Source organism: Vidua macroura, chromosome 8 (assembly GCF_024509145.1).
Source record: "Vidua macroura isolate BioBank_ID:100142 chromosome 8, ASM2450914v1, whole genome shotgun sequence".
Lineage (NCBI taxonomy): Eukaryota > Metazoa > Chordata > Aves > Passeriformes > Viduidae > Vidua > Vidua macroura.
The window spans coordinates 2,700,734-2,728,145 of record NC_071578.1 but is presented as its reverse complement, the minus strand read 5'-3'; the positions used below and the strand labels follow the sequence as shown (position 1 = coordinate 2,728,145).

The window sequence follows — 27,412 nt, the reverse complement described above, 5'->3', positions numbered from 1 at the left end:
CTTGACTGTGCTGTGAGCATTGAAGGGATGGATCTCAGTAAACACCCCAAGGATTGGTGTTGTTTTTTGTGTTTCTGTTTTTTTTTTTTGTGTTGAACTCCAGCCACACAAGTTTGGAGGAGTTAGGGCTGTGTAACTTTGTTTTCCCTGCTATGCACAAAAGCTGAAATGAGCATATTTCTGGGGAGTGTTTCCAAGCAGACTGTCCCACGTGCTCTGTGTTCAGCACTCTGATCATCCCTCTGCTCAGAGCAGTTTCAAATGCTCATTTTTGTTAAGGTGTTTCTCAGAACCCCCTTCTCCTGCAGGGTAGCATTTTATGGCTCTCAGATACCCTGTGCCAGATACCTGGGAGGGAGAGTTTAGCTGTCTCTAGTAATGACAAAATTAAGGAAAACATTAAACCACAAATAGCTTGGCTTGTTTTGATGTCAATAGAAACTGTTACTTTCTAAAACCTTCATTTAAATCCTGGTGATATTGGACTCTGCACCTGACCTTTATTCTTTTTACCTTGTAGTGTGTTTTTGTTCCATTAACAATCTTCCACCTTATATAGTATTTTCCAAACTGCTTTTCCATGTCTTTTTTTCCACTTGTGCACTCAGATTTATTTATTTACCTCTTAACCCTAAAGTCTGTCAAGCCAAAGAAGATCTGCAGAGAAGAGGGCTCAGCCAGCCTGGGTTGATTGATTTATTGGTGGGCCAGTGGATTATGGATTGATTTATTGGTGAGCCAGTGGATTATGGATTGAGTTATTGGTGAGCCAGTGGATTATGGATTGAGTTATTGGTGAGCCAGTGGATTATGGATTGATTTATTGCTGGGCCAGTGGATTATGGATTGATTTATTGGTGAGCCAGTGGATTATGGATTGAGTTATTGGTGAGCCAGTGGATTATGGATTGAGTTATTGGTGAGCCAGTGGATTATGGATTGAGTTATTGCTGGGCCAGTGGATTATGGATTGATTTATTAGTGAGCCAGTGGATTATGGATTGATTTGTTGGTGGGCCAGTGTGTTATGGATTGATTTGTTGGTGATCAGTGGGTTATGGATTGATCTATGGGTGATCCAATGGATTATGGATTGATTTATTGATGAGCCAATGGGTTATGGATTATTTATTGGTGATCCAGTGGATTATGGATTGATTTTTTTGGGTGATCCAATGGATTCTGGATTGATTTAGGGGTGATCCAATGGATTATGTGTGATCCAATGGACTATGGATTGATTTAGGGGTGATCCAATGGACTATGGATTGATTTAGGGGTGATCCAATGGATTATGGGTGATCCAATGGATTATGGATTGATTTGTGGGTGATCCAATGGACTATGGATTGATTTGTGGGTGATCCAATGGACTATGGATTGATTTGTGGGTGATCCAATGGACTATGGATTGATTTGTGGGTGATCCAATGGACTATGGATTGATTTAGGGGTGATCCAATGGACTATGGATTGATTTGTGGGTGATCCAATGGACTATGGATTGATTCATTGGTGATCCTGTTGAGAGCTGGAATTCCAGGAGTTCTGGGCAGAACAAACAGGAATTCCTGGGGGCTGGAACTGGAGCAGTGGGCTCCGTGCCCCATCCTCGTGCTGGGATCAGAGCTCCCCTCGTGCCCACTGGGGTGTTCCTGGTGTGTGAGCATGATCAGATGTGGGCTCAGAGCAGTATTTTTGTCCAGTTCCCAGATGTTCTGGCAGATGTGGTTTGGGGTGTTGATCTCCTGTAATGCAGGAGCAGTGCTGGGGTAGGAGGGAGCTGGCCAGGTAAGGCAGGTGCTGCCTGCATCCCACCTCCCATGGCTTCATTTAGAGCTCTGCCACAGGTTTGGAATTTGAGGGGTTTTTTGGAAGTGCTTTGTTACCTGTGATGAGTGTGGAACGTGATGTGGATGCTCTGTGAGCTCTTGTTCTGAAATCAATTCCCTCTGACATGTCACTTCCCCAGCTCTTTCTGTTCCAATAAAACATCCCTGAGTCCTGCCCTGGAAACTGAGGTAGAAAGAAAAGCAGTGATAATCTGAGGGGTGGTAGGAATTTCAGAGGTAATTATTATGTTCTAAAAATGCTTTTGTTTCCTGAAGAACTACAACAAATAGTGAGAAATTCTGATTTTCGGGTGTTACTGATCCTTGGTGGTGGGAGTAGCTGCACTTGTAAATTGAAGAAGAAATTTCTGTGGGTCCACCTTGACTAAAGTTCTTCAATTTCAATTTATTGTGAAATATTTCAGTCTCTGCCTTCAATCATAAGGACCCTCCTTGGTATTGGAAGATTTTTTTTTTTTTTTTCTCCTACAGAGCACTTACTCCATATAAAACTTATAAAAATTTGGCTTTAGGAGTTGTAGCTGTTTTGTTTTTTGGATCATGTGTATTTTTTTCCCAACCAAACCTGGTTTGTAGCATTCTTTGTCACATGAATTTGTGGACATAGCCCAGATTTTCTTTTGGGAGTGACAGGGAAGAGTGATCTTTGAGATCCTGTTGGATTTATGGTTGTTTATTGTACAGTGGGTTGCTGCAGTTGCCTCTAGCACTCAGAAATTCTAAAATCATATTTTCCAACATCCTATGCATGCAGTAAATGAATGAAATGATTGAGAAGTCATCCTTTAATGTTGATGTGGCAATTTGAGTTTTTGAAAGACACTTTGTGAGTTTTCTGTGTGTTGAGCTGACAGGGGAAGACAGAGCAGTTCTTTGTAGAACTGCCTAAAATTGACACAAAGTGCTGTGGAAGGCTGGCAAATACAACAAAAATTGAGTGTATTGCCATGAAGAAGCAAAACATAAACACAGTGAGGGACAGCTGTCGAAAGTGAAATTGTGGGGGTTTTTTTGTTACAAAGGGAATTATTAATGGATTTAAGAACTTGGCTGAATTTTTATAGAATTTAGTTATTTTTTTTTTTTTTACAAAAAGATTCAGAATGGCAGTGATGAGTAATAAAAGCAGTGATGTGATGAAACACCTGGAATTGTTGTCTTGCCTTTGCTAACAGCATTTTTCCCTCATCCAGCTCTCTACAACTACGATGCCAGGGGACCAGATGAACTCTCCTTACAGATTGGGGACACCGTGCACATCCTGGAAACTTACGAGGGTAAGATGGCAAGAATTGGGTTGAAAAGCAGGGTTTTTGGGGGAATTGCCTTCCTTTCCTGTTTGTGACCCTCTTGAGTTGGAAGTTGAAGCAAATGAGCTGGTGAATAAGCCCTGGGTTTTCTGGGGAAGAAGAATTTTCCCACAGCTGGGTTTGTGTGGATCAGTTGTAGCATCTCCCCCACGTTAGAGAAATGAGAGATGCTTTTTGGGTGCCCTTGGGTGATGCAAAAGAACCTGCTGCTACAAGAAGTTTAATCTGAATTTGAAAGTCACCTGGGTCTTGAATTATTTACGTGTCTCTTCTGAGGTGGGTGCCTGTGTTAGTGCTGTGCACGGATTTCAGCCTTCTCCAGGTGCCTCTTTTGATGTGAAACTACAAACATCACCTGTACCAAAACCTTTCCTCATCCTTGAACAAGGGAATTTCAATGCTGAGTTTGATAACCAACACGATGTGGAAATTGTCACGACATTTTCAGCTCTTATTCCAAGCAAAATAAAACTTTCATTATATCCTTGAGTTGGGATTTTATGTAGTGCTGCAGTTTGGAGAGGTGTGGGGAACACAAAACTGAACTGTGTGTTTAAAATAGTGTAACATTGTCCTGTGGAAACAAGACAAATGATTTGCTTTAATATATTGATTTAATTTGCTTCTCTAGACATTGATCTTTTGGTAGATATGGGTGATAAATTTATTTAAGTTATTGGCTTAATTGGATTTTTTAAAATATGGTATTTACTGAAACAAACAATGCTATTCCCACAAGAGTTGATCATCACTTGAAGTGGAATTTTTGAATTTTCTCATTATTCCTGGGCTGGCCTTTCCTTGGAGCTCAGTTTGCTGCTGCAATGCCAAGTTTAACTCTGAGCAAAGCAATCTTTCCACTATCAGGCATTGCTTGCTTTAATAAACCCCTAATAAAGCAAAGATTTTAAATGCAAATGGAGTGATTCAAATATTGCACAGCTTTGTACTTTTATATATAAAATAGATTTATTTAATGAATATGGGAGAAACTGAGCAGGGAATGTGAAACCCTATTAAATGCTGAAACCCTATTAAATACTGAAACCCTATTAAATGCTAACTGTTCCCAAATAAGTGGGACAGTGGGGATGAGCCACTTTCCCCTGGGCTGGAAATAGAGGAAAAACCTTCACCCTCTCAGGGCTTGGAGCACATGGGATGAGTTCATGGTAAAAGAAATGCAAATTCCTGTTCTCCCAAGCACTGATTGCTCATTCCTGACCTGAGATGGGGAAACTTTAAAAATTTTTTTACAAATCAAGCAAAAACAAAGGGTAACAAGTTTACAAAAGCTCTTAATATCCTCAATTTAATACTTCAACAGGATATATAAAACACAACAGACCACAGTTATTTAAACTTGTTTTAATACTTAGAAATAACGAACTTTCTTTACTTTTTATTAAGAAAAACTGTAACATTACTTCACCAAATTTCTAACACCCAAATCTCAAAAAACTCTCCTAAACTACAACACTGAGAGCAAGCCTCTCTCTTGAGTGGGGCCTCTCAAAACAAAAGAACTCCCAGCATTACTGTTCCTACAAAGCCATCACCAAACCACAGCAGCCAAGCCTAAGGCAGACCTGAGTGATGCTGTGGCTCTTCCCTCGCGTTCAGAGCTGCCAAAATTAGGGGATTATTTGAGTTGTTTGCTCTCCTCCTTGCCCTGGATAAAATTGGTGTGCGTTGTGCCCTTGGGAGGTTTTGTACCCTACAACTTTCCAGGTGTGTGCCAGGCTGAGGTGGGGATGGGCCCATCCAAAGGAAAACCCTCTAATTAAATAATCCTGGGAAAAGAAATGTTGTTGGAAGAGTCAGTAAAGCCTTTTTGCTGAGGATTTTTGCCTTTCCTGCCCCTTTTCCCTGTGGGAAAAGCAGTTGGCTTTTTTCATGGATACCTGCTAGAGTCAACATCTGCTCCTCCCATCCTGCTGTAGATTTGATATTATTTTAAATTAATTTTCTGCAATAATTCCTAAGTTGAGAGTAGTTTTGAAGACTGGTGCGTGTCTGTGGGCTTTGAAGTGGTAGAAATTCGTTTTTTGGGTTTTTTTTTCCTCTGAAACTGCACTGCCATTAAAAACTGATGGGAAATCCTTGCTCAGCTGGGGTCTCTGCAGAAGACAGATGAGGAATTGGGAGGGCTCAGTCTCACATCCATGGTCTGCAAGATCTGATTTTAGCACAGATGCAGGATATCTGTTGCAGCCATGTACTGGAATTAATTTCTGAGTTGCACTTTTCCCCTGTGTTTAAAATAATATCTACTTTTGTTGCCCATGAGTAGAACTTATTTTGGAATTTGTGTTTATTATGGAAGTTTTGATGTTTTAAATTACAGTAGTGGAAACTTTTTTTTCCTCTGAAATGCAAAAAAATCTGTGTAGAAAGAATTCAGTGTGTGGGTCCTCTAAAGTTCTGTAAAGTTTCAGTCTTGGTGAAAACATCCCTTGTTTTTATGGGAGTCAGGGGATTGGAAATGAATGTACACATTTCATTATTAAATACTAAATTTGTGTTCTTCCAGGAACCAAAGTAAAGATGAAGCTACTTTCTAGACTAATTAATGTTGAAAATATTTTTTTGTCCAGGAAGTATTTTAGTTTATTTTTTAGTTAGAAAACTTTCTCTGTCCTTCACATCTGAGCCTTAGAGGAAAAGCCAAACAGGAAAGCCATAGGAATTCCCAAATATCCTGCTCTGCAGGACAGGAGGATTACATTTTGTAGCAGATACCCTAAAACCCAGGTATTTGCCACATTCTGAATTACTACTTTCTACATCTTTATTGTCTTAATTCTGTTTCTTGGCATTATTTGATGGAAAGGGCACATGGAACCATATGATCAATAAATGTGACTGATTAAGGGGAATTGCTGGGAAATGTAACAGAAAATCAACCTCAAACCCAAGATTAACTATTGGAGCATCAATTAATTTCTAGTGCTGCCGTGAGAAGGGAGTTTGGCTTCCCTAACAGGGATTTTCACAGAAGTTATTCTTGATATTATTGGAAAGTTTAGGTTTTGTTGCAGGTTTTTTGTTTGTAAATGCAGTGTAATTGTGTCAAAATGGATGCATTGTTTGAGGGTAACCACAGCAAATTTTTGAGTGTCTTTTGCAGCTTTGACAGACAGAAATATTTCATTGGTGTCTCCTTAGTTGAGCATTTCCTTGGATGCAAATTTCTGGCTCTTTGGTCACAGATTTCCTAAGGGCAAGGTCTGGTCTTGAACAGGTCCAGGGATGAGGAGTCCACAACCTGTGCCAGGGCATCCCCTCCTTCCCAGGGAAGGAATTCCTGCAGTCCCCCAATGGTTTGGGCTGGAAAGGACCTTAAACCCCACCCAGTGCCACCCCTGCCATGGCAGGGACACCTCCCACTGTCCCAGGTGCTCCAGCTCCAATGTCCAACCTGGCCTTGGGCACTGCCAGGGATCCAGGGGCAGCCCCAGCTGCTCTGGGAGTTCCATCCCATCCCTTCCCCACCTTCACAGGGAGCAATTCCTTCTCAATATCCCATCTAAACCTACCCACTTCCAGTTTAAAGCCATTCCCTGTGTCCTGTCCCCCTCCAGCTCTCCTGGAGCCCCTTCAGTAACCCCTTGGAAGGTCTCTGAGCTCTCCCTGGAGCCTTCTCTTCTCCAGGTGAGCACCCCCAGCTCTCCCATGTTTTTTGGGGAGTTGTTTAGAGATGGCTTCACCGTTTAAGTGACCCTGTCCCCATCTGAGCACGTTCATGGGCGCACCCAGTGTCCCCAGCTGCACCAGAGGGAGCTGCACGTGCACCCTGGGCTCCCTGCCCAGCTCCAGGTGGGCACCCAGCACCAGCTGCAGGCAGGCAGGAGCCTGGTGGGACCTGCCTGGCCACACCAGCAGCTCTGCAAGGAGCAGGAGTGCAGCCAGTTCTCCAAGGCAGGTTTTGGCTGCTCTCTTCTCCATGATCCTGGGAGCTCTGGCTGCAAAGCTTCAGGAAGCAGAGGTTCATCCGTGGGGAGCTGTCTTTGCCACAGGGGTTTTATTCCACAGAATGTCCTGAGGCAGCACAGGAGGTGGGCTGGGAGAAGAAATAATGATTGTTCTTTAGTTTGAGCATCTGATCAGAGTTCTGTTGTTCAGCAGTTTAAACTCCAGGATTTCAAAATGTTGCTTTATTCATCTAAAACTGTGGGAATTCAGTTTTTTTATTAGGACTGGAAGCTGTGCATGGGTTTCAGGCAGTGGAGTGAACACAGGTAGAAATGCTTTGCCTCCTTTGCACCTGGCCAAGACTGGGAGTGCTGATTTCAGCAGCAGTTTGCTGTTCCTTGGGAAGCAGTGGGAATGTGGGGTGTGAGGCTGTGGCAGCCTCTGTTGGGAGGTGAAGTGTGGTGGTTATAAATTTGAGATTTTTGAGGTGGCACTAACCCAGCCCCCGGTGCTTCAGGGAGAAGATGAAGCACCTTGTGCTTGTGCTGCAGGAGAGCAGACTGAGAAATCCCCTGTGCTTGAGCCTTTAATTTGGATTTCTGGCTTTGTGTGTAATGAATTTATCAGCATGTGTTGGTTTCGTGGAAGTTTTCTCCCTGTTCTCAGGACTGGGACTGCAGTTTTTATTCCACATCTGCTTTGTGATCTCCCCATCCCCCCCTCGACAGGGATGCTTTGACAAACCCTTCCTTGCCAGGCTGGAGGGGTGGATGTTGCATCCAGGCTCAGTTTTCCTTGCCTTTGTGTTTTGATATGTGACCCCTAAATTCCCCAGTATTCCTGTTTCCTGGTGAGATGGCTAGCAGCTGAAGACTTGGATTTGTGGAATTTAGGTGGGTTTTGAAATGGAAATAGCCTCTCAGTAAATTTTTGTCAAGTTAATGCTCTTAAGTTGGTTTTGTTTGTGTTGGTGAGTTAGTAATTAAAATTAAATGCACAGCAATTAAGCACATCATGTGAACCACCATCTCTGTCGTGTACTTCTCTCCATTATCACTCTGATTTTACACCTTCCAGGATGACTTGTTTTATCCAGGGTATTAAGCTTATGGAAAATTGAAATTCAGGTGGGATGTGCAGGGCTGAAGCATGATCAGAAACCACCTTAGGGTGCTGCTGAGCTGGGGAGGAGCAGCTGGGAGGTGCCATAAATGACCTTTTTAATGCTTTCCCCCTTTTTCCTCTCCTAGGTTGGTACAGGGGTTATACACTACGGAAGAAATCCAAGAAGGTGAGTGCTGCCAGAGCGTGGTCCTCATTTTTCTCTTGCAGTAAGATGGATTTTGGCACTGGGTGTGTGGGTTTGATGGAGCTGGATCCCAGGTGTGCACTGGTCCCTGCTGCTCTGTGTCCTCAGCCTCTGGTCCGTGGGAATTTTTCAAGTTAATAAAAACTGATTTTAGCAAGGCCTAAAAGATGAGAGGCATATCCAGCTCTGGGGTCCAAAGGAAGGACGTGGAGCTGCTGGAGAGAATCCAGGGCAGGCACCAGGATGGTCAGAGGATGGAGGAGAAAAAGCTTGGAGAGCTGGGGTTGTTCAGCCTGGAGAAGGGAAACTTTGAGGTGACCTCATTGTGGCCTTCCAGAGCTTGAAGGAGCTCCAAGAAAGACGGAGAGACAAGGGATGGAGGGACAGGACAAGGGGGAATGGCTTTAAGATGAAAGAGGGGAGATTTAGATGGGATATTGGGATGAATTCTTCTCTGTGAGGGTGGGGAGGGGCTGGGATGGAATTCCCAGAGCAGCTGTGGCTGCCCCTGGATCCCTGGCTGTGCCCAAGGCCAGGTTGGAGCAGCCTGGGACAGTGGGAGGTGTCCCTGCCATGGCAGGGGTGGAATGGGATGAGCTTTAAGGTCCTTTTCAAGCCAGGCTCTTTTCTATTTCTGTGATCCCAGTTTTTGCACTTTAAAGGTAAATCAGTCACTAAATCTTGATCTGCATCATTTTTTTTTTTTTTTTTTTTGCATCAACTGCTGCACCAATCCTTTCCTCAGTAAAAAGTTCAGACCTTGATGTTCTCCTTGGTCTGTTCTGTTAAATACTGAATTCCTGGTGAAATGCAGCTCCCTGACCTTGGGAGTTTTTGGTTGTTCCCTTTGGAGAGAGGAGGAGGCTCCTCCTGCACTGGAATTCCACTTACAGCAGCTCTTCTGAAACTAAAAGAGAGGAAACCACACAAATACTGGTTGTAGCATCGCGTTTTATTTTTTGAGCCTTTTACTTCACAGTAGTAATTAAACGAAATTAAACTTGAGGGTTTGCTGCTTTTTCCACTGAAACACTGCAAATGCTATGTTTGCCTCCAAAGGTGTGTTTTTAGTTGTTTCCATGTCTAAAAGTACAGAGTTGAGTGGTTCATCCCACCCATTTCCTTACCAGGCCTGGGTTTTTATTCTATTTTTTTACTTTCCTTTTTTTTTTTTGTGTGAACACATTGAATTTCTTACAAGCCATATTTCATGAATGTGCTTTTTACAGTCTGAGAAGCAATTAGACATTTTTCTTGAATTAAATTAATTCCATGTGTTGTTGCATTTGTCTGACTGCCTTTAAATCTAGTGATTTTAAAATATTTTTGAAACTGGGGTAAAAAGTCACATGCCCATGCACTATTTCCCCCAGTGGCTTCCCAAGAATTTCTATTATTGCATTCCCAGATGATCAGAAAACTGAACTCCTACCTTGAAGGGTGAGATGGTGGAATTTGCTGTATCAGCTTGGCTTGGATTATTTTTAAAAAAAAAAAACCTTTTATTTCTGACATCCTGATGAATTTAGAATATTTTTTTCAGAGAAGCTGTAAGGTTGCAATAACATCTTGAAAGGACAGGCAATGCAAAAATTCAATATATATTAGAAAAGCCCCAAACACAACTCTTCTGATGCTCGAGGATGTGAATGCCTCTGCACACCCCGCAGTGCTTTGGCTTATTTTAGGTAATAAACACAATATGTTGTGTGCAGCTGCTTAAATAACACATTTTTCCTCTCCCTCCCTCTCCAAGGGCATATTCCCTGCCTCCTATATCCATCTTAAGGAAGCAATCGTTGAAGGCAAAGGGTAAGTTGGGTTTGAAAAGAACAAACTCCTTTTTCCTGTTTTAGCCACATCATTTCAGTGCATTACCAGGTAACTTACACTTGTTTCCAGGTAGTGTTCTGCCTCACTGAGAAGTTATTTTGTAGTTTTCCCATTCCTTTCCCTGCTGTGTGCAGTAGTTTGAGCTGTATTTGTTGTTCAGCATCTCTTCAGATCCTTTTGTATCATGTCAGCTTGGCTGGACATGCAGGTAGAAATCTCTAAAATAAGTATAAAAGCTGGGTTAAAAACCAGGAAAAAAACCCCAACCAAGTCCAGAGGAAAAAGGAGGTGGAGTGAAATTAATAAATGATTACCCAGGTATGAAATGGAGTGAAACAGGATTAAAATGTTTTATTCCTTTGTGCCTGATTTATTTTTATACTCTGTTAAATATGTAAATGATCAAACTGCTAATCATGAGATTGCTGCATAATGACATCTTCGTTGCTGATTGCAAAACTGCCTTTAAGTACCCTACTTCTGCAATATTCAAAGATCTGGCTGGTGTTTCTTCCCTCCATGGCACCTCGTTTTAAAACAAATCATACAGAAACTTCGTGGTAAGGAATTGAATCTTAATTTTTCATTGCGAGACCAATATTTTGGGAAAAAGAACAATTAAAGAGCAGTGTGGTGGCATTGCAGGTTGGGCTCATCTGGTTTTTATCTTGGTTGTTTCTTGTAAAACAAATCAGTCAGTGCTGAATGTTGTAGCGAGGTGTGCATTGATATCCTTGGGAGTGGACAAATGAGGAGAGGGTGGGAAAAATTCTCAAGGGGTGTGGAGGGATAGGATGAGAGGGGATGGCCTTAAACTGAAGGAGGGCAGGGATGGATGGGATATTGGGGAGGGTGGGCAGGCCCTGGCACAGAGTGCCCAGAGCAGCTGGGGCTGCCCCTGGAAGTGCCCAAGGCCAGGTTGGGCATTAGGGCTTGGAGCAGCTGGGACAGTGGGAGGTGTCCCTGCCATGGCAGGGGGGAAATGATGCTTCAGGTTTGGCTTTTCTGTTTTTCACATTCTGTGCTGCTCTAGTGTGAGGGTCTGAGCTTCATCTCAGGGGATGGTGAGCTCTCTGCACAGAGCAGGGAGACAAAACAATTCCTGCTCCAGCTGGGCACCAAGGACAAATGATCCAAATCTCAGCCCAAGAGCACAAACAGCGTGGGCTGGAGAGAGAAAAACAAGCAGGATGGGAGTGCATGGGCTAAAGCTGGAATGGGACAATGAACTGCAAGGTGCAAATGGAGCAGAATTTATAAAAGTGAGAGACCTGGTGACCAGTCATCCATTTTTTGTGACCATTTTGGTTCATCTTGGGTGTGGCCCTGGCTGGGCTCTGGTGCTGCCCAAGGTGGATCCATGAGGAGATCCTTTGAATAAATCCCTGCTTTGTTCTGTGACTCTGTCCAGCCTCTGTTCTAAGTCAGCCTAAGGCATCAATGGAAGATCATCTGTGATCCCTTCCAATCTAAACCATTCCATGATTCCATAATCTGAGCACATCAAAATACCTTTTATGTGGTGTGGCTTTACAGGTGTCCAGTACTTCAATATCTGACAATATCTTACTTTTGCTTAGAAATTCACAACAAGTGATGCTAATTCCAACCCTGTTCTATTCAGTTCCCTTTGGAAATGAACAGTTCTTCCTTAGGAATTATTCTATCCAGGTGATTTAGATTAGGTACAGTATAAAAATTTCCACAGAAAAGGTTGCTCTGTGCAGTGGTGGTGTCACCATTCCTGCAATTGCTGAGAAATTGTGTGGATGTGGCACTGGGGGACATGGCTTAGTGGTGACCATGGTGGTGCTGGTCGTGCTCAATGACCTTAAAGCTCCTTTCAAACCTTAAGAATTCTGTGCTTCTTCATTCTCACTGGAGCTGCTGCTTAATTCAGCCTTTTTATTTTTTAACTCTTCCTCTTCAGCCAACACGAGACTGTGATCCCCAGCGAGCTGCCCCTGATCCAGGAGGTCACCACCACGCTGAGGGAATGGTCCATCATCTGGAGACAGCTCTATGTGGTGAGGACAGCTCAGGAAAACCTTCACACTGGGAGGGTTTTATGGGAAAAGTGGTGCTGGGAAAGGTACAGGGAGAAATGGGAAGGAACTGCTATTTATGAGGGAACTCTTAAATGAATTTTCCCTTCTGTTGTTGTTTCTAAAGGCTGCTTTCAGTGCTGAAAATCCATGTAGCATCATCTCTGTTAAAGCACAAATCCCAGTAGCTTTTTGTGCTTGTTAAAGCACAAATCTCTTGCCTGTCTTCTCAAATCTCTTTATTTCCTGGTGCAGAATCAGGTTATTTTAGAGTGTTGTACCTTGATCTAGCAATAGTTTGTTGAGCAGTTACAATCCCTTTTTTGTGTAGGTTCTATTATGCTTTATATACAAAACATAAAATATATATAGAAAACATAATATCTATAGAAAACATAAAACTTAGTATATATAGAAAACATAATATATATATAAAACATAATATATAGAGTAAACATATACTATATATAGAAAATATATACAACATATACTATATATAGAAAATATATAAAACATATACTATATATAGAAAATATATAAAACATATACTATATATAGAAAACATATAAAACAGATATATAATATATATATGTTTTGTTTTATGGTATATACAGATTTGGATTAACTTAACATGTAATTTTATTAAAGAAATCATCTTCAGGCTGTTTAAGGCTGTCAGTCTCTGTTATGGAATAATTGAGTATTTAGTGTTGAATTTGTGGCTGTAAACTGAAAGCTTTGTAAAATTATCCATGTAGGCCTCTAACCTCTCAGTATTCCTTTACATAAAGTTGATTGTTCCTAAATTTTGACACCTTAATTTGCACACTTGTTTATTTTGCTATGCTAATGCTTCAACCACATAAGAATACATTCTTAGAAATCTGCAGTGATAATTATTGATAATCTCTCAGATGGGAAGATACAAAACCAGGGGTGAAAGTGCACATAAACAAGATGAAGAGTTCAAACTTCTATTTAAAACTTCTATTCTATTTACAGTTCAGATGTGAAGCAAGGCCTGCTGTGGGATTTAAGGCCCACACTTGTGATGCTCTCATTGTGCAAGGTCACTGTAACAAGATAATGGGAACATGAAATTCCTTTATTTAAAGCAGGGTTTAATGCAGTCTCTGTTTCCCATAAATATGTTTGAAATCTTGTATCATAAAAGTGCAAGCTGTGTAATGAAGACACCGAGTGTAATGAAGAGGTTTGTGCTGACTAATGTGGCTTTTAATCACACCCATGAAAATAAAGATTAGGAGTAAGAGTGTAATGGAAATGATGTAGTGTGGCAATACAGAAGATGAAGGATAATATCTTCTATGAAAAGAAACAGATTATGTATTAAAGAGAGAGCTTTAAGGAGTTGGAGTAGCAGGGAGTTGGTGTGGTGAGGAGCAGGGAAGCCGTAGAAATAAAGGAGGAGGAACAGAATCTCAGAAGGGCACTGGGAACAGCTTTGCCCTTGGTTCCACTGCTGTGGAATCCCGGAATGGTCTGGGTTCTGAGGGACCTTAAATCCCACCCAGTGCCACCCCTGCCATGGGCAGGGACATCTTCCACCACCCCAGGCTGCTCCAAGCCCCGTCCAGCTTGGCCTTGGACCTTTCCAGTGTTGGGAAGTGGGGCTGGGGCTTGGAGCAGCCTGGGACAGCGGAATTTTTGGGTGGGACTGGCTTGGCTTTAAGGTCTCTCCCACACCATTCCATTCTATGATTCCGTGTTAAACAATACTTTAGTTCTTTGCCAATAATTTTGAACAATAGCAGGCAGTCAGGGGAGGTTTGGTTTACTGGAGGTAACTGGTTTCAGACTGGGCAATCTGCAGACTTGAGGGATATTCCCTATCTTGCATATCAAAACCCATTAAACAGCCACATTTATGCCTTGATTCAGTTTGGAATTTGTGTTTGAGTCTTGAATGGATGTTCAGTTTTTGTTTGCAGAGAGCAGGGGATGTGGAATGTTTCCCATCTCTCTGCTTTATGACTCCCTGCAGCCTCAAAAATCAGGAACCTCTTCCCCATTTGGGTTTGTCTGTATTTAGCTCCCAGCCATATGTGCTTCTAGTGTCTTTCTCTGCTACATTAAAGAGCTTTTAATAATGGGTATTTTCTCTCTGTGAAGATTTTCCCACTATAATCAAGCTAGCTTTTGGGTAATCTGAACAGACTGAAGTCTTTAAGTTTCACAGTTAGATATTCTTTTCCCAGAGTCTTGGAGTCATTATGTTCTTTTCCTGCATCTTCTGCAGTTTTTCCTTGTTTGGTGTTTTTTTTTTTCAGTGGGGAATTTTATTGTAATTATTTAATTATTCCTAGCTTAGCTGAGTGTTGCCAAGGAAAGTTTGTATGTGCTGTGGGCAGTATTTAATATCCACAGTTCCAGGCTTTACTTGAAGTATTTAACTTCCTATCAAGTTTAGGTCTTTCTTGGTGTTTCACTGTCCTTTAAAAGTTACCTGTGGACTTGTATGGCGCTGATGTGCACAATAAAGGGGTTTCAAGTGGCGTTGTGGAGGTTTAACCAGGGAGAGAAAGGATTCTCCCATCTGTTGCAGAACTTGAGCCTCTTGCTGTTAAAATGCACCATTTTCAGTCCTGCTCCCCTCAGTGAAGAGGGTCACTGAACAAAGCTACCCTGGGAATCAATAAAAGGACATTTTCCCCTTGAATGCCTGAAAACGGCATGACCCAGGTTTTAAGATAACAAACCCAAGCATTTACACCTATTTAGCTCCTTAAAGCTGAGCGCAGCACTCTGAATATTCAATGTTCTGTGCTGTAGGAAGTTAGGCTCCTCTTCCAGGGCTGCTGTAGACTCACCCTTTGAATTCCTATTGATAATTGCAATTTATCCTGTGTATTCCCCTTTATTTCTCCCCCTTTATTCCCCCCCTACAACAGCAGGACAACAGGGAAATGTTCCGCAGCGTCCGGCACATGATTTACGACCTGATCGAGTGGAGATCCCAAATCCTCTCTGGGACCCTTCCCCAGGATGAGCTCAAGGAGCTGAAGAAGAAAGTGACTGCCAAAATTGATTATGGCAACAGGTTTGTGAGCAGCATTTCCCAAGTTTTTCTGCCTGAATCCAGATCACCCTGTGTAAGACACATCAGCTGTCAGTGAATTCTTGGAGGGTTCTTTTTTTTTCCCTGGAGGGGTAGATGAAATATTTGTATATCCACACTTCTGTTACAGCAAGATAAAGATTGAAGTTGAGGCAGCATCTTTAAAGTGTAATATGTAAAGTGGAATCCATCTCTCTCTCTTGATGGTATCATCAATTTGACAGTGGTATGAAGCTGTAATTTTTTAAGGCCAATTCAAAAGAGCAAGCATTGCCTGCCTTGAAAATAGAATTTTAAACTCCACTTGCTTCTGTGGCACTAACAGTTGTTACCCTCTGAGCACCACCAGCTGCCTGTGCCCTCGAGTCACTCAGCTGTAATGTGATGTTGAAGGATTTGGCTCAGAAGCACCATTTAGCTCTTGGTTCCTCTCCTTCCACAGCATCCAGCTGGTAGCACGAGATGAACAGGGAGATTTCATAAAAGAAAGGAGCTATTTAGCACAAGAGAGTGGAAGTTGGGAAGGAAATATTGCCCCAAAAAGCAGTGCAGGTTGCATATGTTGGATATTTTAGTGATTCAGATGTATTCTCTCCCCAGATGGTTGGCTGGGTTTAAAGGCAATTTCTGTAAATACAAGTTTTAGATTATAACTTGTCTGTACAATTGTGATTTTGCATTTTGACCAAAAATAAGAAATCAAATCTTACTCTTCATCACTGGAAGCAGTGTTTTGAATACTGAGAGACAAAGCATGTTGTAGTGCTCCCTTCAGTCCTGCCCATTGTGTGGGATTCTGTTGTCCTCCACACCTGGAGAGTGAAAAAGTTGGCACCAACCCAGTCTGTCAATGCTTTGTGATGCAAATATCTCACCATATTTCATTTATTATTGTTTAATTCCTTAAGAACTGCCAAACTCGCAGTATTTCTGCTTGTGTACTTTATCAGCAAAAGCTGTGATTCAAAAAATGAAATTAAAAAATAATCAGTAACTGCATTCAGTCAGTAATTCTCCTTTGTAATCCGAGGTATGGACAGTGGTACCTCTGCAGGCAATTACCCAGATGTTGTTGGGATTATTTGTTTGGCTACTGGATTTCACCATCTGCCCAAGGAGTTGGTAAAAGTTGCTCTGAATAACCTCCAGATGCTCACCCTTCAAATCCAGTGGAACATCTTGTGCTGTGCTTTGTATTTGTGATGTTCTGATGGACTAATTAAGTGATCAGAGTGTTCTCTGGGGAGTGCAGGAGGGAGGTGAATGTGAACTTCTCCACAGAAAGATAACATATGTTCCTAATAAAACCCTAAACCCTTCACTGGTGCCTAAAAGGAGCATGAATGGGGATTTTAGGATCCAGACAGAATGAATTCATTATCTGCTTTATAAATACTGGGTGATCTTTGAGGGCCCAACCCAAATAATTCTAAATGTTTTCTGTCCCAATCACATCCTGACCTTCCCTGACTTGTGAAACACTGATTTGTAAATAAGTTTTTTTTTTTCCTTCTGTAAATACAGACAGAAGTTTTGCAGCATATTGTCAGAATAACTGAGGAAGCAAAAATGGCCTTAGGAATCTGTGGTTTTAATCTTTCTGAAATTGGGTCAGGTAATTTTGTTGTGAAATGCCTTTTTTTTTTTTTTTTTTTTTGTTCAGTTGCAAATATCTGTAACTGGGACACTGAGGAAAAAAAAAAAATTCAGATTTTTTTTTCCCAAGCATCATTTGCAAGTTAAAGGCTAAAACAAAGGAATTGACTCAAAGGAGGGTTTACTTCAACTCCTTTGACAGCCTGTGCAAACATTGGTGTGTTGGAGTCTGGGTTATGAGACTTTGCCTGAATTTCTGAGCTTTTCCCCTGGCCCAGGCAGTTTCTCCCCTGGAAGGGCTCTGACAGTTCCAGTGCTCCGTGGGTGTTTCTCCTGCTGTGGCTGCTGTCCAGGGAACAGTAGTAGGGAGGAATAAACGACTTTGGCTTTTTTTTCTCTTTGGTTTCAGTGATGAAACCATTTTCTCACCAGAAAATTCATCTGGGAGTGAGATGTTCTGGGGATGATGGAGAGTTTTCTGGTGGCTGGGTCCAGCTCCAGAGCAGAATTTAAAAATCTGCTGCCTCCACCCTGTAGCTTGAGTGATCTTTGTCTCCCCTGCAATTAATGCAGTGAAATGGAGAGGTTTGGGTGCTGACCCCACTCAAGGATTTAGCACTTCCAGGGGTGAGAAGGAATCCTCCAAGTCCATGGAAATATCTCTGTGTGCCACAGCTCGTGTTTCCGAGTCCTGGCAGGTTGTGCCCAGGTGGAATTTACTTTCAGATAAATCCTGAACCCCTGTGTGACTTATCAGACACAGCAAATTTGATTTAAGCTCATTGATCAAACATATTTCAACTCTAAAGTTAGAGCAGCTCCACTGGGAGAGCTGACCACGGAGTTAGAAGGAAATAGAGACACATTTATTGGGGTGGAGGTGACACGGGCAGTAGTAGGGAAGGGACCTGATGTTTTTAACCCTTGGTACTGCTGCCAGCACTGTGGAAAATGTGGAGAAAAGTGAAAGGTTTTTCCTGGGCCTGGCTTTGATTATGGCAGAAAGCTTCCTCTCTGCAGAAGGTAATTATGGATGTGAGCACCCTGCTGACAGAGATCTGGCTTCTGCTTTAAAAAAAGGAAACAACTTCTGCCTTCTCTTGTGGGGTGTGGGTAAAACATGAATTTGCAGTGGGAGGGGGAGTGGGAGACATGAGCTGTGTGTGGTGGGACTTGGTTGTTCAGGCTGTTGGATAAATCAGAGGAGGAGACCAAGTCTCTGACAAATTTATTTGTTTAAGAAGTTGCTTCCCCAGCTGTTGTGCTGTTTCATTTCCATCCCTTCTCCCTGAGCAGTGGGAATAAGTGACTTGGATCCCCAGGCTGGTGACATGTTAAATTGCATTATCATGTCTCAGATAATTTCTTTTCCATCACGTGTCAGGTCTGCAAGTTGAACACTTGGCAGGTGTGTTTTTTTTTTTTTTTTTTTTTTTGCATTCCGTTCAGCACTGTTAATTCACAAACATATTTTCTGTCTTGTTTAGAATTCTGGATTTAGATCTGGTGGTTAGAGATGAAGATGGCAACATTTTGGACCCAGAGCAGACCAGCACCATCAGCCTTTTCAGAGCACATGAAATAGCTTCCAAGCAAGTGGAAGAGAGGCTACAGGAAGAAAAAGTGAGAGACTCTGTGGCTTTTCCCTGGGAAGCACAAGGCTGTAAACTAATTGGATGACTTATTTTTAGCATTGGTAATGAGGGATTTGATGTGTTTATGAAGAATTATCAGGCTTGAACATTTTGTAAGAATTTTTATGTCTTAAGCTGGATTTTTTTTTTATCCTTTAAAGATTTTAGTAGAATTTATGGTTCAGACCTGTATGAATAAATCAGCTGCATTTGTGGGTTAATATCAGAGATGTGCATGTGAGAGGTTTTAAGTTAGGTTGTCATCAGTTTCTATTTGAGAATCACAAAGACTAAAATCCTCATTCTTGTGTGGTTTCTTTATGCCAATCCTAAAAACTTGTTGTTGAAATAAAAGGGGCAAATTTAAAGCCCTTCTCAGTCTTGATTTGTCAGCACCTTTGCAGTTCAAAATCCTTATTTTTAAAAGGAAAAACTTTTCTGTTTCTTCTTATTGTGTGTTCCTGGATTTTTTTTCAGGTATGTTTAAGGCTCTATTTTTTCTCCATTTCTTTCTCTCTACTTAATAACTGAAGACATATTTTCTCTCCTTTTTCTTTTCTTTTTTAACTTTTTCCTTATGGTGTGGCACTTCAAGACAGATCCAGAAAATCTGTCTGTCATTAAACTTAACAGCAAAAAAGATCACAGGAGCAGACACTCAATGGAAACCTCCTCCTCTTCTTTCTGGAAGGTTTTAGGAAAGTTTTATAGCAGCTGGATGTCTGTTAGGCAAAGTTAAACTTTATTTTGTTCTTCAATTGCAGTCTCAGAAGCAGAATATTGATATCAACAGACAAGCCAAGTTTGCTGCCACTCCTTCATTTGCTTTATTTGTAAATTTAAAAAACGTCGTGTGTAAAATAGGAGAAGATGCTGAAGTCCTGATGTCTCTGTATGACCCCCTGGAATCCAAATTCATCAGGTCAGTGCCATTTTTATCTCTGCTCACTCAGGGATGGTACTGAGGCAGTTTGGGGGATTAGCAAAGTCAAATTTCTGTGAAAGGCAGAGGCAGGTCCCTTCACTTGGGGCACGTTTCAGGGTCATGCTGTGCTTGTGGTTCCCCAAGAGCAGATGGAAATTCAAGGTGAGCACACCTGCAAGGGCTGTGCCCTTGCTGAGCTGCAGAATTCCCACACTTGGTTGCTGAGGAGCTGCTTTCTTGATAAAAATTGTGTGCACTAAGGGAAATGCCAGCTCCCTGCTCAATATTTGTTTCCTTAGGATGAGGAAATTGGGTTGAAAAGACTCCTGTAAATTCTGAAGTTGATTTTATCTGTTTATGTTAAAGGGCATTCAGTGATAGAGTATGGGGGAATGGCTTTAAGCTGAAAGAATTTAGATTTAGATGGGATATTAGGAAGAAATCCTTTCCTGGGAGGGTGGTGAGGCACTGCCATGGGTTTCCCAGAAAGGTTGTGGGGTTGTCCCAGTCCCTTGGCTGTGTCCCAGGCCAGGTTGGAGGGACTTGGAGCACTCTGGGATGGTGGAAGGTGTCCTGGCCCGTGGCAGGGGTGGAACGAGATGTTCTTCATGATCCCTTCCAGGCCAAAGCATTCTGTGGTTCTGTTGCTCTATGATTTAAACAAAAAAAATCTTCCAAACATCGTTCTTTTCAGTGAGAACTACCTGGTGAGGTGGTCGAGCTGTGGCCTCCCGAAGGACATCGACAGACTGCACAACCTGCGGGCCGTGTTCACCGTGAGTGCGCCCTGCCCAGAGCCCAGAGCCACCCTGGAGTGGGGATGAGCTGGGGGCCACCAGCGTGGGGCACCTCCTCGGGGGCAAACAGAGCTGGGGAGGGGCTCTGGGGCAAGGGATGGAGCGACAGGACAAGGGGGAATTCTCCCAGTGCCAGAGGGCAGCGGTAGATGGGATATTGGGAAGGAATTCTTCCCTGGGAGGGTGTGGGGAGGGGCTGGCACAGGGTGCCCAGAGAAGCTGTGGCTGCCCCTGGAAGTATTGAAAACCAGTTTGGAGCAGCCTGGGACAGTGGAAGGTGTCCCTGCTCATTGCTGGGATGGGAACAAGATGATTTTGAAGGTCCCTTCCAACCCAAACCATTCCACAATTCTGTGCTGCCAGAGGCTTGCATGAGACATTTCTCCTAAGTGGCTGCTAAATATTCTCAATGCCTGGCAAAAGCCAAAGTGAATTTTTGAACTTCCTAGAAATGGTTTGACCTCCTAAGGAATTAATTTGCGCAGAACTCCAGTAAGATGTTGAAGTACTGTTACAAAAGCTTCTTTATTCTGAGAGCACTTTTGGTTAGAGGCTTGCACAGCAAAGGCAAATTCTGAGCAGCAAACCCTCTGCCTGCTGAAATGGAACTTGAAATTCAGCTATTAGAAAGCAGCCTGGTGTTACTACTGTTTGCAGGACCTGGGCAGCAAGGACCTGAAGAGAGAGAAGATCAGTTTTGTGTGTCAGATCGTGCGTGTGGGCAGGATGGAGCTGCGGGACAACAACACCAGGAAGCTCACGTCGGGGCTGCGCAGGCCCTTCGGGGTGGCAGGTACCTCTGGGGTGGATCTCTCCATCTCCTCTTCAATTCTTCCATGGAAATGGGGTGCTGGAACTGCTGTGGGGTTGTATAAACTCAGAGTTGTTCCACATCTCATCGGACTGGGTGCTGTATCCTGTCCCTGCCAGGGTTTGTGGTAGCTGAGACTCCAAAGCTCATTTGCACCGTGTTATTCCACAGACAAAACTGAAATTCCACAGTTGATCATTCCACCCCTCTTCTGAGTCACTGTGGCTTCAATTCCCCAGGGGGTTCCCTCTTCCCACGTTGCTCAGTTCATTCAGTGCCCTTGGTTTGTCTTTGCAGTGATGGATGTTACTGACATCATTAACGGGAAGGTTGATGATGAGGACAAGCAGCACTTCATCCCGTTCCAGCCGTAAGTAGGGAGCAGTTGCAAGAGCAAGCAGGAGTGAAAAACCCAAGATTCTAACTTTGATTTTTAAAAAAAAGCTAATATTTTAAGCTAATTTATTTCCATGGGATATTTTCTCCTGAATAATATTGCTACTATATCTTCCCCTGATAATTTGCCATTAGCTGCAACAGTGATATCCCCAGAAATTGTAGGGTTTTTTTGTGTTTAAAGCATCCATTCCCACTTCTGCAGCCTTGTTTTCCTTTTGTTGCAATATGTCAGGTGGAGAATGTGTAAGAGGTGAAATACTTAAAGTTCATTGCTGGTTTAGCTCTGCCTGAGATCAATAGAGATCACGTTCCATCCATAAATCCTAAGTTTTTACTTCCATGAAGTGAGGAAAGGTAGAAGGGATAAGGCACATAAATCTCCATGAAGTATGGATGCTCAGTTTTCCCATTGTGGAATGTGCTGGACTGCCATCTGCTCCAAAAGGCAAAACATAGTTATGGGAGCTAAATTCCTTGATTAACACACTAATGGATATTCAGATGGGCTTTTAATAATATTTTTTTAAAAAGCTTGACATAATAAAATCTTAAATTAACTTTGTTTTGAGAAATAGGCCTAATTCAGGAAGCCCTTGTGGTTTGAAGGTGTAGGGCTGGTGAGAGGACTGCAAGGTGTGCAGGTCTTGCAGGGATAGGGGCTGTTAATGACAAAATCGAATACAATTCCATTTTTCAAGGAAAATGGGGTTTGGGGAAGAGAAGGATGCATACTGTGTGGTAAACAACGACAAAGTTGTTTTTTTAGGCGGTGTGGAAGTATGCAATGAAAATGAACCTTTCAGAGGGGGTGCTAATGGAACATCCAGTTTTCTGCTCCATTAGCACCGATTCATTTTTCCTGTTACATATACACAGAGCCTTAAAAATATGCACAATGTGATTTTTCTTTTTCCCCTGTAATAAATGAAAACATTCTCCTGAAAAAGTCTATCCCAAAGGACATGAATGAGGTAGAAACGAACGCAGGGTGAACGCTGGTGTTGTTATTTCCAATGTAGACTTGGGCTGTGTATATGAGGCACATTTTTCTCCTCATCCCATGCTTTATTTCTGTTGTACCACATGCAATTCTGTTTTCATATCTTTGTTTGTATTCATTCACTGGCCCACCAGCACAATGGCTGTCAAAAGCACTTGGCAAGATTTACTTCAGTGCCACCTAATGCTGCTGTTTATTTATCGTCCCCATCTTCTCATTTGTTCACTGAGTTTGGGTTGTCTGCTCTTCTCCTCCTTTTCCCTGTGAGATTGATGGGAGCTGTTCCTTCAGGCACTCCACCTGTGGAATGGCAGAGGTGACCCTGGAGGTGTTGCTGGGCCAGTCTGCCATGAATATATCTATATTTCAATATTCATATAAAAGCGAACTGCCTGTGTGGGTTTTCACTGCGTAACTGGGGACTCCCAGGTGGGAAAGCTCCCCCTGCTCCCTGAGGACTGTCCCTGTCCCTGAGGGAGCAGAGCCCTCCCAGGTGTGCTGGACTCTCTGTGGTAGATCAGCGTTCTTCTGATTAATGATCTCCCTCTGTCTTTCTTGTTACCTTTCCTGTCCTTTGTCCTGCGTTGACTAATAAACACTCTTTGTCACGACTATGATACGATCTTTTGTGTTCCCTTGTCACTGTGACTTCTGGTTTTCTGTGCCCCTTTGTCTCCTGGTGTTGGTCGTCATGTGCATCCTCCAGGCTAGCGTTGGATGACGCCATTCGACACAAGCAGCTGAACATATCATCCCGTTTTTCACCCAGGGTGGCAGGGGAGAATGATTTCCTGCAGACTGTTATAAACAAAGTGATTGCTGCTAAAGAAGTCAACCACAAGGGTCAGGGTAGGTACCGCTCTTCCCGTGCGCCTTGGTTTGCTTCGTGCGACGGTGGTTTTGATTTCAGGATCAAAAATTGTTTGTACGGTTTTGTTCCTCCCTTCCCCACCCCTCAGGGCTCAGCCTGCTCTTCCCCCTTCCCCATCATTTTCCCCCTGCCCACTCTGCATGTTGCAGCATTGTTCAGCTCTTGGAGGTCTTTTTGTTTCTGCTGGAGAGGGTCCAGGGGAGGCCACCAAGATGATTGAGGGTCTGAACATCTCTGATGAGCAGAGACTGAGGGAGCTGGGCCTGGTTACTCTGGGGAGGGGGAGACTGAGAGGGAAGCTCATCATTCCATAGAAATACATCCACAGGGTGTCAGGGGAAGGGGCCAGACTCTTTTCAGTGGTTCCCCACGACATGACAAGGAGCAGTGGCCATAAACTAAAATACAACAAGCTCCACCTCACCATGAGGAAGAAATTCTTTCCGTGGAGGGTGGCAGAGGTCTGGAACAGCTGCCCAGGGAGGACGTGGAGTTTCCCTTTGTGCAGACATTCCCAACCTACCTGAACACATTCCTGTGTCACCTGCTCCCCTTGGCAGGACTGGATGATCTCCAGAGATCCCTTCCAACCCCACCTATCCCATGAGTGATCCTCTGCTGGACGTGATGACTCAAGGACTCATCTCTTGTGCCCTTGAGCTGTGGATTTTTACCTCTCCAAAGGATATTCCCTTCTCTTCCTTGCCCATATTTTTCCTCTCTGCAGCTGCACTTGGGACATGTTGCTCCTTCCCCAGGAGACCTGAGCTTGCAGGAGGTGAGGAGGGAGCCAGAGCCAGGCAACCCCTCTGAAACCTTCCCTGGTACCTTCTCTAGGCCACTGCTCTGGGTTGATTCATTTTTGAGTGTGATCTCGTGATCACGATGTGTCTGTGCCCAGTTATTCCTCTGCTGGCTTCAATATTTTCTGGGAATTCTGGATTAATGTGGAGTTATGCTGATTAATAGAGTTTTCACCAAACACTCTGAATATCTGTATCACTCCATGTCTGACCAAACCCCAGGAAAACTACACACTTTTCCCTGATTTTTGCACTAATCAATATAAAACAAAATTTTACATAAATCTTATTTTTAGATTCTTCTTTAGCTAATGAGGAAAAGTTTTATCTGCTTCCCCTCCTTGTTTTCACCTGTGGCCAGTGTGTGTCCCAAAGGAGGAAACATTTCAGTGTCTTTGATTCATTCCAGATTCTTTCCCTAAAAAAAGCATGCCCAAGCAAACAGAAAAAAGGTTAGGAGTTCTTCCTTAGCCAGTCAGTGCAGGTACACTTGCAGCTCAGTGAAACAGCAGCTGTCAGAACCAATCCCTGGCAACAAATCAGCCCAGAAACTCTTACAGAGATGCCATGGAAAAGACAAGCTGCCAAGTGTACACAGAATGAATGTACAGTTAATTCTCTAACAGGGTAACCCACAATTTATTTTGTGGATGAATATTTTTGGGGTGTTTTTCATAGCTTTTAATTTTAGGATTTTCTTCTGCAAATTGCTGCTGTGATTATTTTGTGCTAAAACTTGATTGCCAGCCACTTCACCAAGTGGAGGCTTCTTTGGGTTGGGTTTCTTTTTTATTTTTATGGGCGTTTTTTCTCACTTTGGCATCTTTCTTTTTCATGTAACAAATGTGCCTGATGTTAGTTGGCAAGCAGCAGCTTTTTAGTGGCTTCTTCTGCTACTGAGCAGAAAAATATCAGCTGTGTGAAGCTGATGCTGTAGATTTGTGTGCTCAGAGCAGTAGAAACAGCTTATGGGGTGGTGATCAATCAGTTTGGGGTATGGATCTGCTGGTATTGCTTGCTTGGAATCCTTGGGTCTTTCCATGCAAGTCATCTTTGCTCCTTCTCCTTTTTCCCCATGGAAAATAAACATCTCATTACAGAGAACATGGAACATAATCAGAAAAAATTCTGTGTGCTGTACTCATATTTTTGTGTGAAGTGATGAGATCAGTTGAGTGTTTTAAAAGATTCTGTATTTTTTTTTTTTTATAGTAAAGGAAGATCAGTTATCTTAACATACCTAATTATCTTAAAGTTGTTGCATTTTTCAAGTTGTAGGAAGAAATCTGTAGTAAGCAGGAATAAATCCCAGCAGTTTGAGAATTGTGTTTTTTTTTATATACAACAGGTCTGTGGGTGACTTTGAAACTTCTTCCAGGAGATATCCATCAGATTAGGAAAGAGTTTCCACACTTAGTGGACAGGTCAACAGCAGTGGCTCGGAAAATGGGCTTTCCTGAGATTATCATGCCTGGTAAGGCACTTAATTAATGCTGCTTTGTTATAGTTTAACCTGCTTCAAATGTCTGTATGTATGGGAGGTTTTGGAGGAAAAAAAAATTAAAGATGAATTTAAGGTATAGTATGCATTAAAAAAAAATCATCAAAAGATGTTGTCTCATTAAAAAAAAAAAGTCAAATACTTTGTTAATACCAGCATTAATAAGTAGAGCTCCCACTCCCATCAAGAAGACAGGAAATGCCAGTGAGAGTGGAAATTCTCCTTTTTTTCCCAGTTAAAATGAATGTACACCAGGTACACACTTTGTATTATCCCCATAGCAAGGGCATATGTAAAACTTCTCTCCTGTGCTGAATCCAAAGCAGATTTTTGAGGCACAGGCTTGATTTAGAGATAGCAGCTCTCTTAGGGTTTGTACCAGATCTGGATAGTGCATTTGAAAGAGAGCCATATCATTTTTTAAAAATATATGTATTCTGTTCATGTTCACTTCAGGTGTTTACAAAAAAAAAAAAAAACCAAAAAAAACAAACAACCTAACAAAAAAACCAAAAGCCATGAAAACCAACCCAAAAATGTGGTGCTTCTCAAAATAAAAACTGCCATGAGCAAGAGCAGAACCTGCAGTGCCCTTTGCAGATTGATGGGTGCTGGGGGATCCATGAGGTGTTTCCAGAGCCCACCCCAGGTCCAGGTCTCCCTGTGGCTGCTGACAGATGTCTGTCAGATGTTTTACAGTTTCTTCCACAAGTGAGTGCCTCAGCACCTTGTTTGCATCCTGTGCTGGCTCATAAAATTTTTGGAAATCCCTTGGTTCCCCCAGCTCATTGTCAAAATTTCTGTAGAACTGGGGTGGAGCTGAGGAGCATTTTTAGTCAGAAATCTAAATACAACCCTCCCCTGCAACCCCCAGGCCAGCAAAAACATCAAACCCTTTCCTGCTGTACCAAATTAGAGACCTCTTGTAGGCTGTTAAAATATTTTAAATTGCAAAATACCTTTGTATGGGATAAATGACTGAAACTCCTCCTTTCAAGTGAATACTGGAAGAGGTTGTGTAAAAATAAAATAAATTGAAATGTGGTGTTTGAAACGTTGTGCCATTGTTTCTGTGTGTCCCTGCTTTCCCAAATCCTTGGGTTTCCTGTGAGAATTGTGGGTTATTTTGTGCTTTGCTTTCCCTTGCAGGAGATGTTCGAAATGACATCTATGTCACCTTGGTGCAGGGAGATTTTGACAAAGGCAGTAAAACCACAGCCAAGAATGTGGAAGTCACAGTGTCTGTTTATGATGAAGATGGCAAGAGATTAGAGGTATTAAAGTATTTAATGTCTGGGGGCTTTTTGATTTTGATACATATCATGTTAAGCCTTTTCAACAGCTGTATTTGTCAGCTTAAGGTCCCAGTTTTTATTTTCAACCAAACTTTTGTCATCATTAAATACATCTTGCCTTATCAGTGCATGCATTTTGGTGTCAGTTTCATGAGGAGCATTCTCTCTTATTCTGACCTGCTTCACTGATTTGTTTTTTGTTTATTTGACTGAAAAAGTGGAGTTTAAGTGACATAAGTGTCACTTCTGTTTGTTTTTGCAGAGTGTTATTTTTCCTGGTGCTGGTGATGAAGCCATCTCAGAGTACAAGTCAGTGATCTATTACCAAGTAAAGCAGCCTCGCTGGTTTGAGACTGTAAAGGTATTTAAACTGTTAAAATAGCTTCTCTAGGTGTTCATGTGCCATTAATACAGCTTCCAGTGGGAAACAAAAGTG

At 42.5% G+C, this 27,412-nt stretch overlaps 1 protein-coding gene across 4 annotated transcripts in view; it reads left to right on the top strand.

Moving 5' to 3' along the window:
- DOCK1 (dedicator of cytokinesis 1) overlaps positions 1 to 27,412 on the top strand; it is a 272,498-nt gene that overhangs the window by 19,168 nt on the left and 225,918 nt on the right. For 2 of the 4 annotated variants that reach the window (XM_053983754.1, XM_053983757.1), the window contains exons 2-15: positions 3,047 to 3,130; positions 8,329 to 8,369; positions 10,144 to 10,199; positions 12,151 to 12,247; positions 15,178 to 15,326; positions 18,428 to 18,563; positions 19,339 to 19,496; positions 20,194 to 20,275; positions 20,954 to 21,089; positions 21,405 to 21,477; positions 23,213 to 23,355; positions 25,529 to 25,654; positions 26,831 to 26,955; positions 27,239 to 27,337. In XM_053983754.1, the coding sequence (XP_053839729.1) occupies positions 3,047 to 3,130; positions 8,329 to 8,369; positions 10,144 to 10,199; positions 12,151 to 12,247; positions 15,178 to 15,326; positions 18,428 to 18,563; positions 19,339 to 19,496; positions 20,194 to 20,275; positions 20,954 to 21,089; positions 21,405 to 21,477; positions 23,213 to 23,355; positions 25,529 to 25,654; positions 26,831 to 26,955; positions 27,239 to 27,337 (1,505 nt within the window). The remainder of the gene's footprint in view (positions 1 to 3,046; positions 3,131 to 8,328; positions 8,370 to 10,143; positions 10,200 to 12,150; positions 12,248 to 15,177; positions 15,327 to 18,427; positions 18,564 to 19,338; positions 19,497 to 20,193; positions 20,276 to 20,953; positions 21,090 to 21,404; positions 21,478 to 23,212; positions 23,356 to 25,528; positions 25,655 to 26,830; positions 26,956 to 27,238; positions 27,338 to 27,412) is intronic. The other 2 variants (XM_053983755.1, XM_053983756.1) reach the window with 2 other exon arrangements.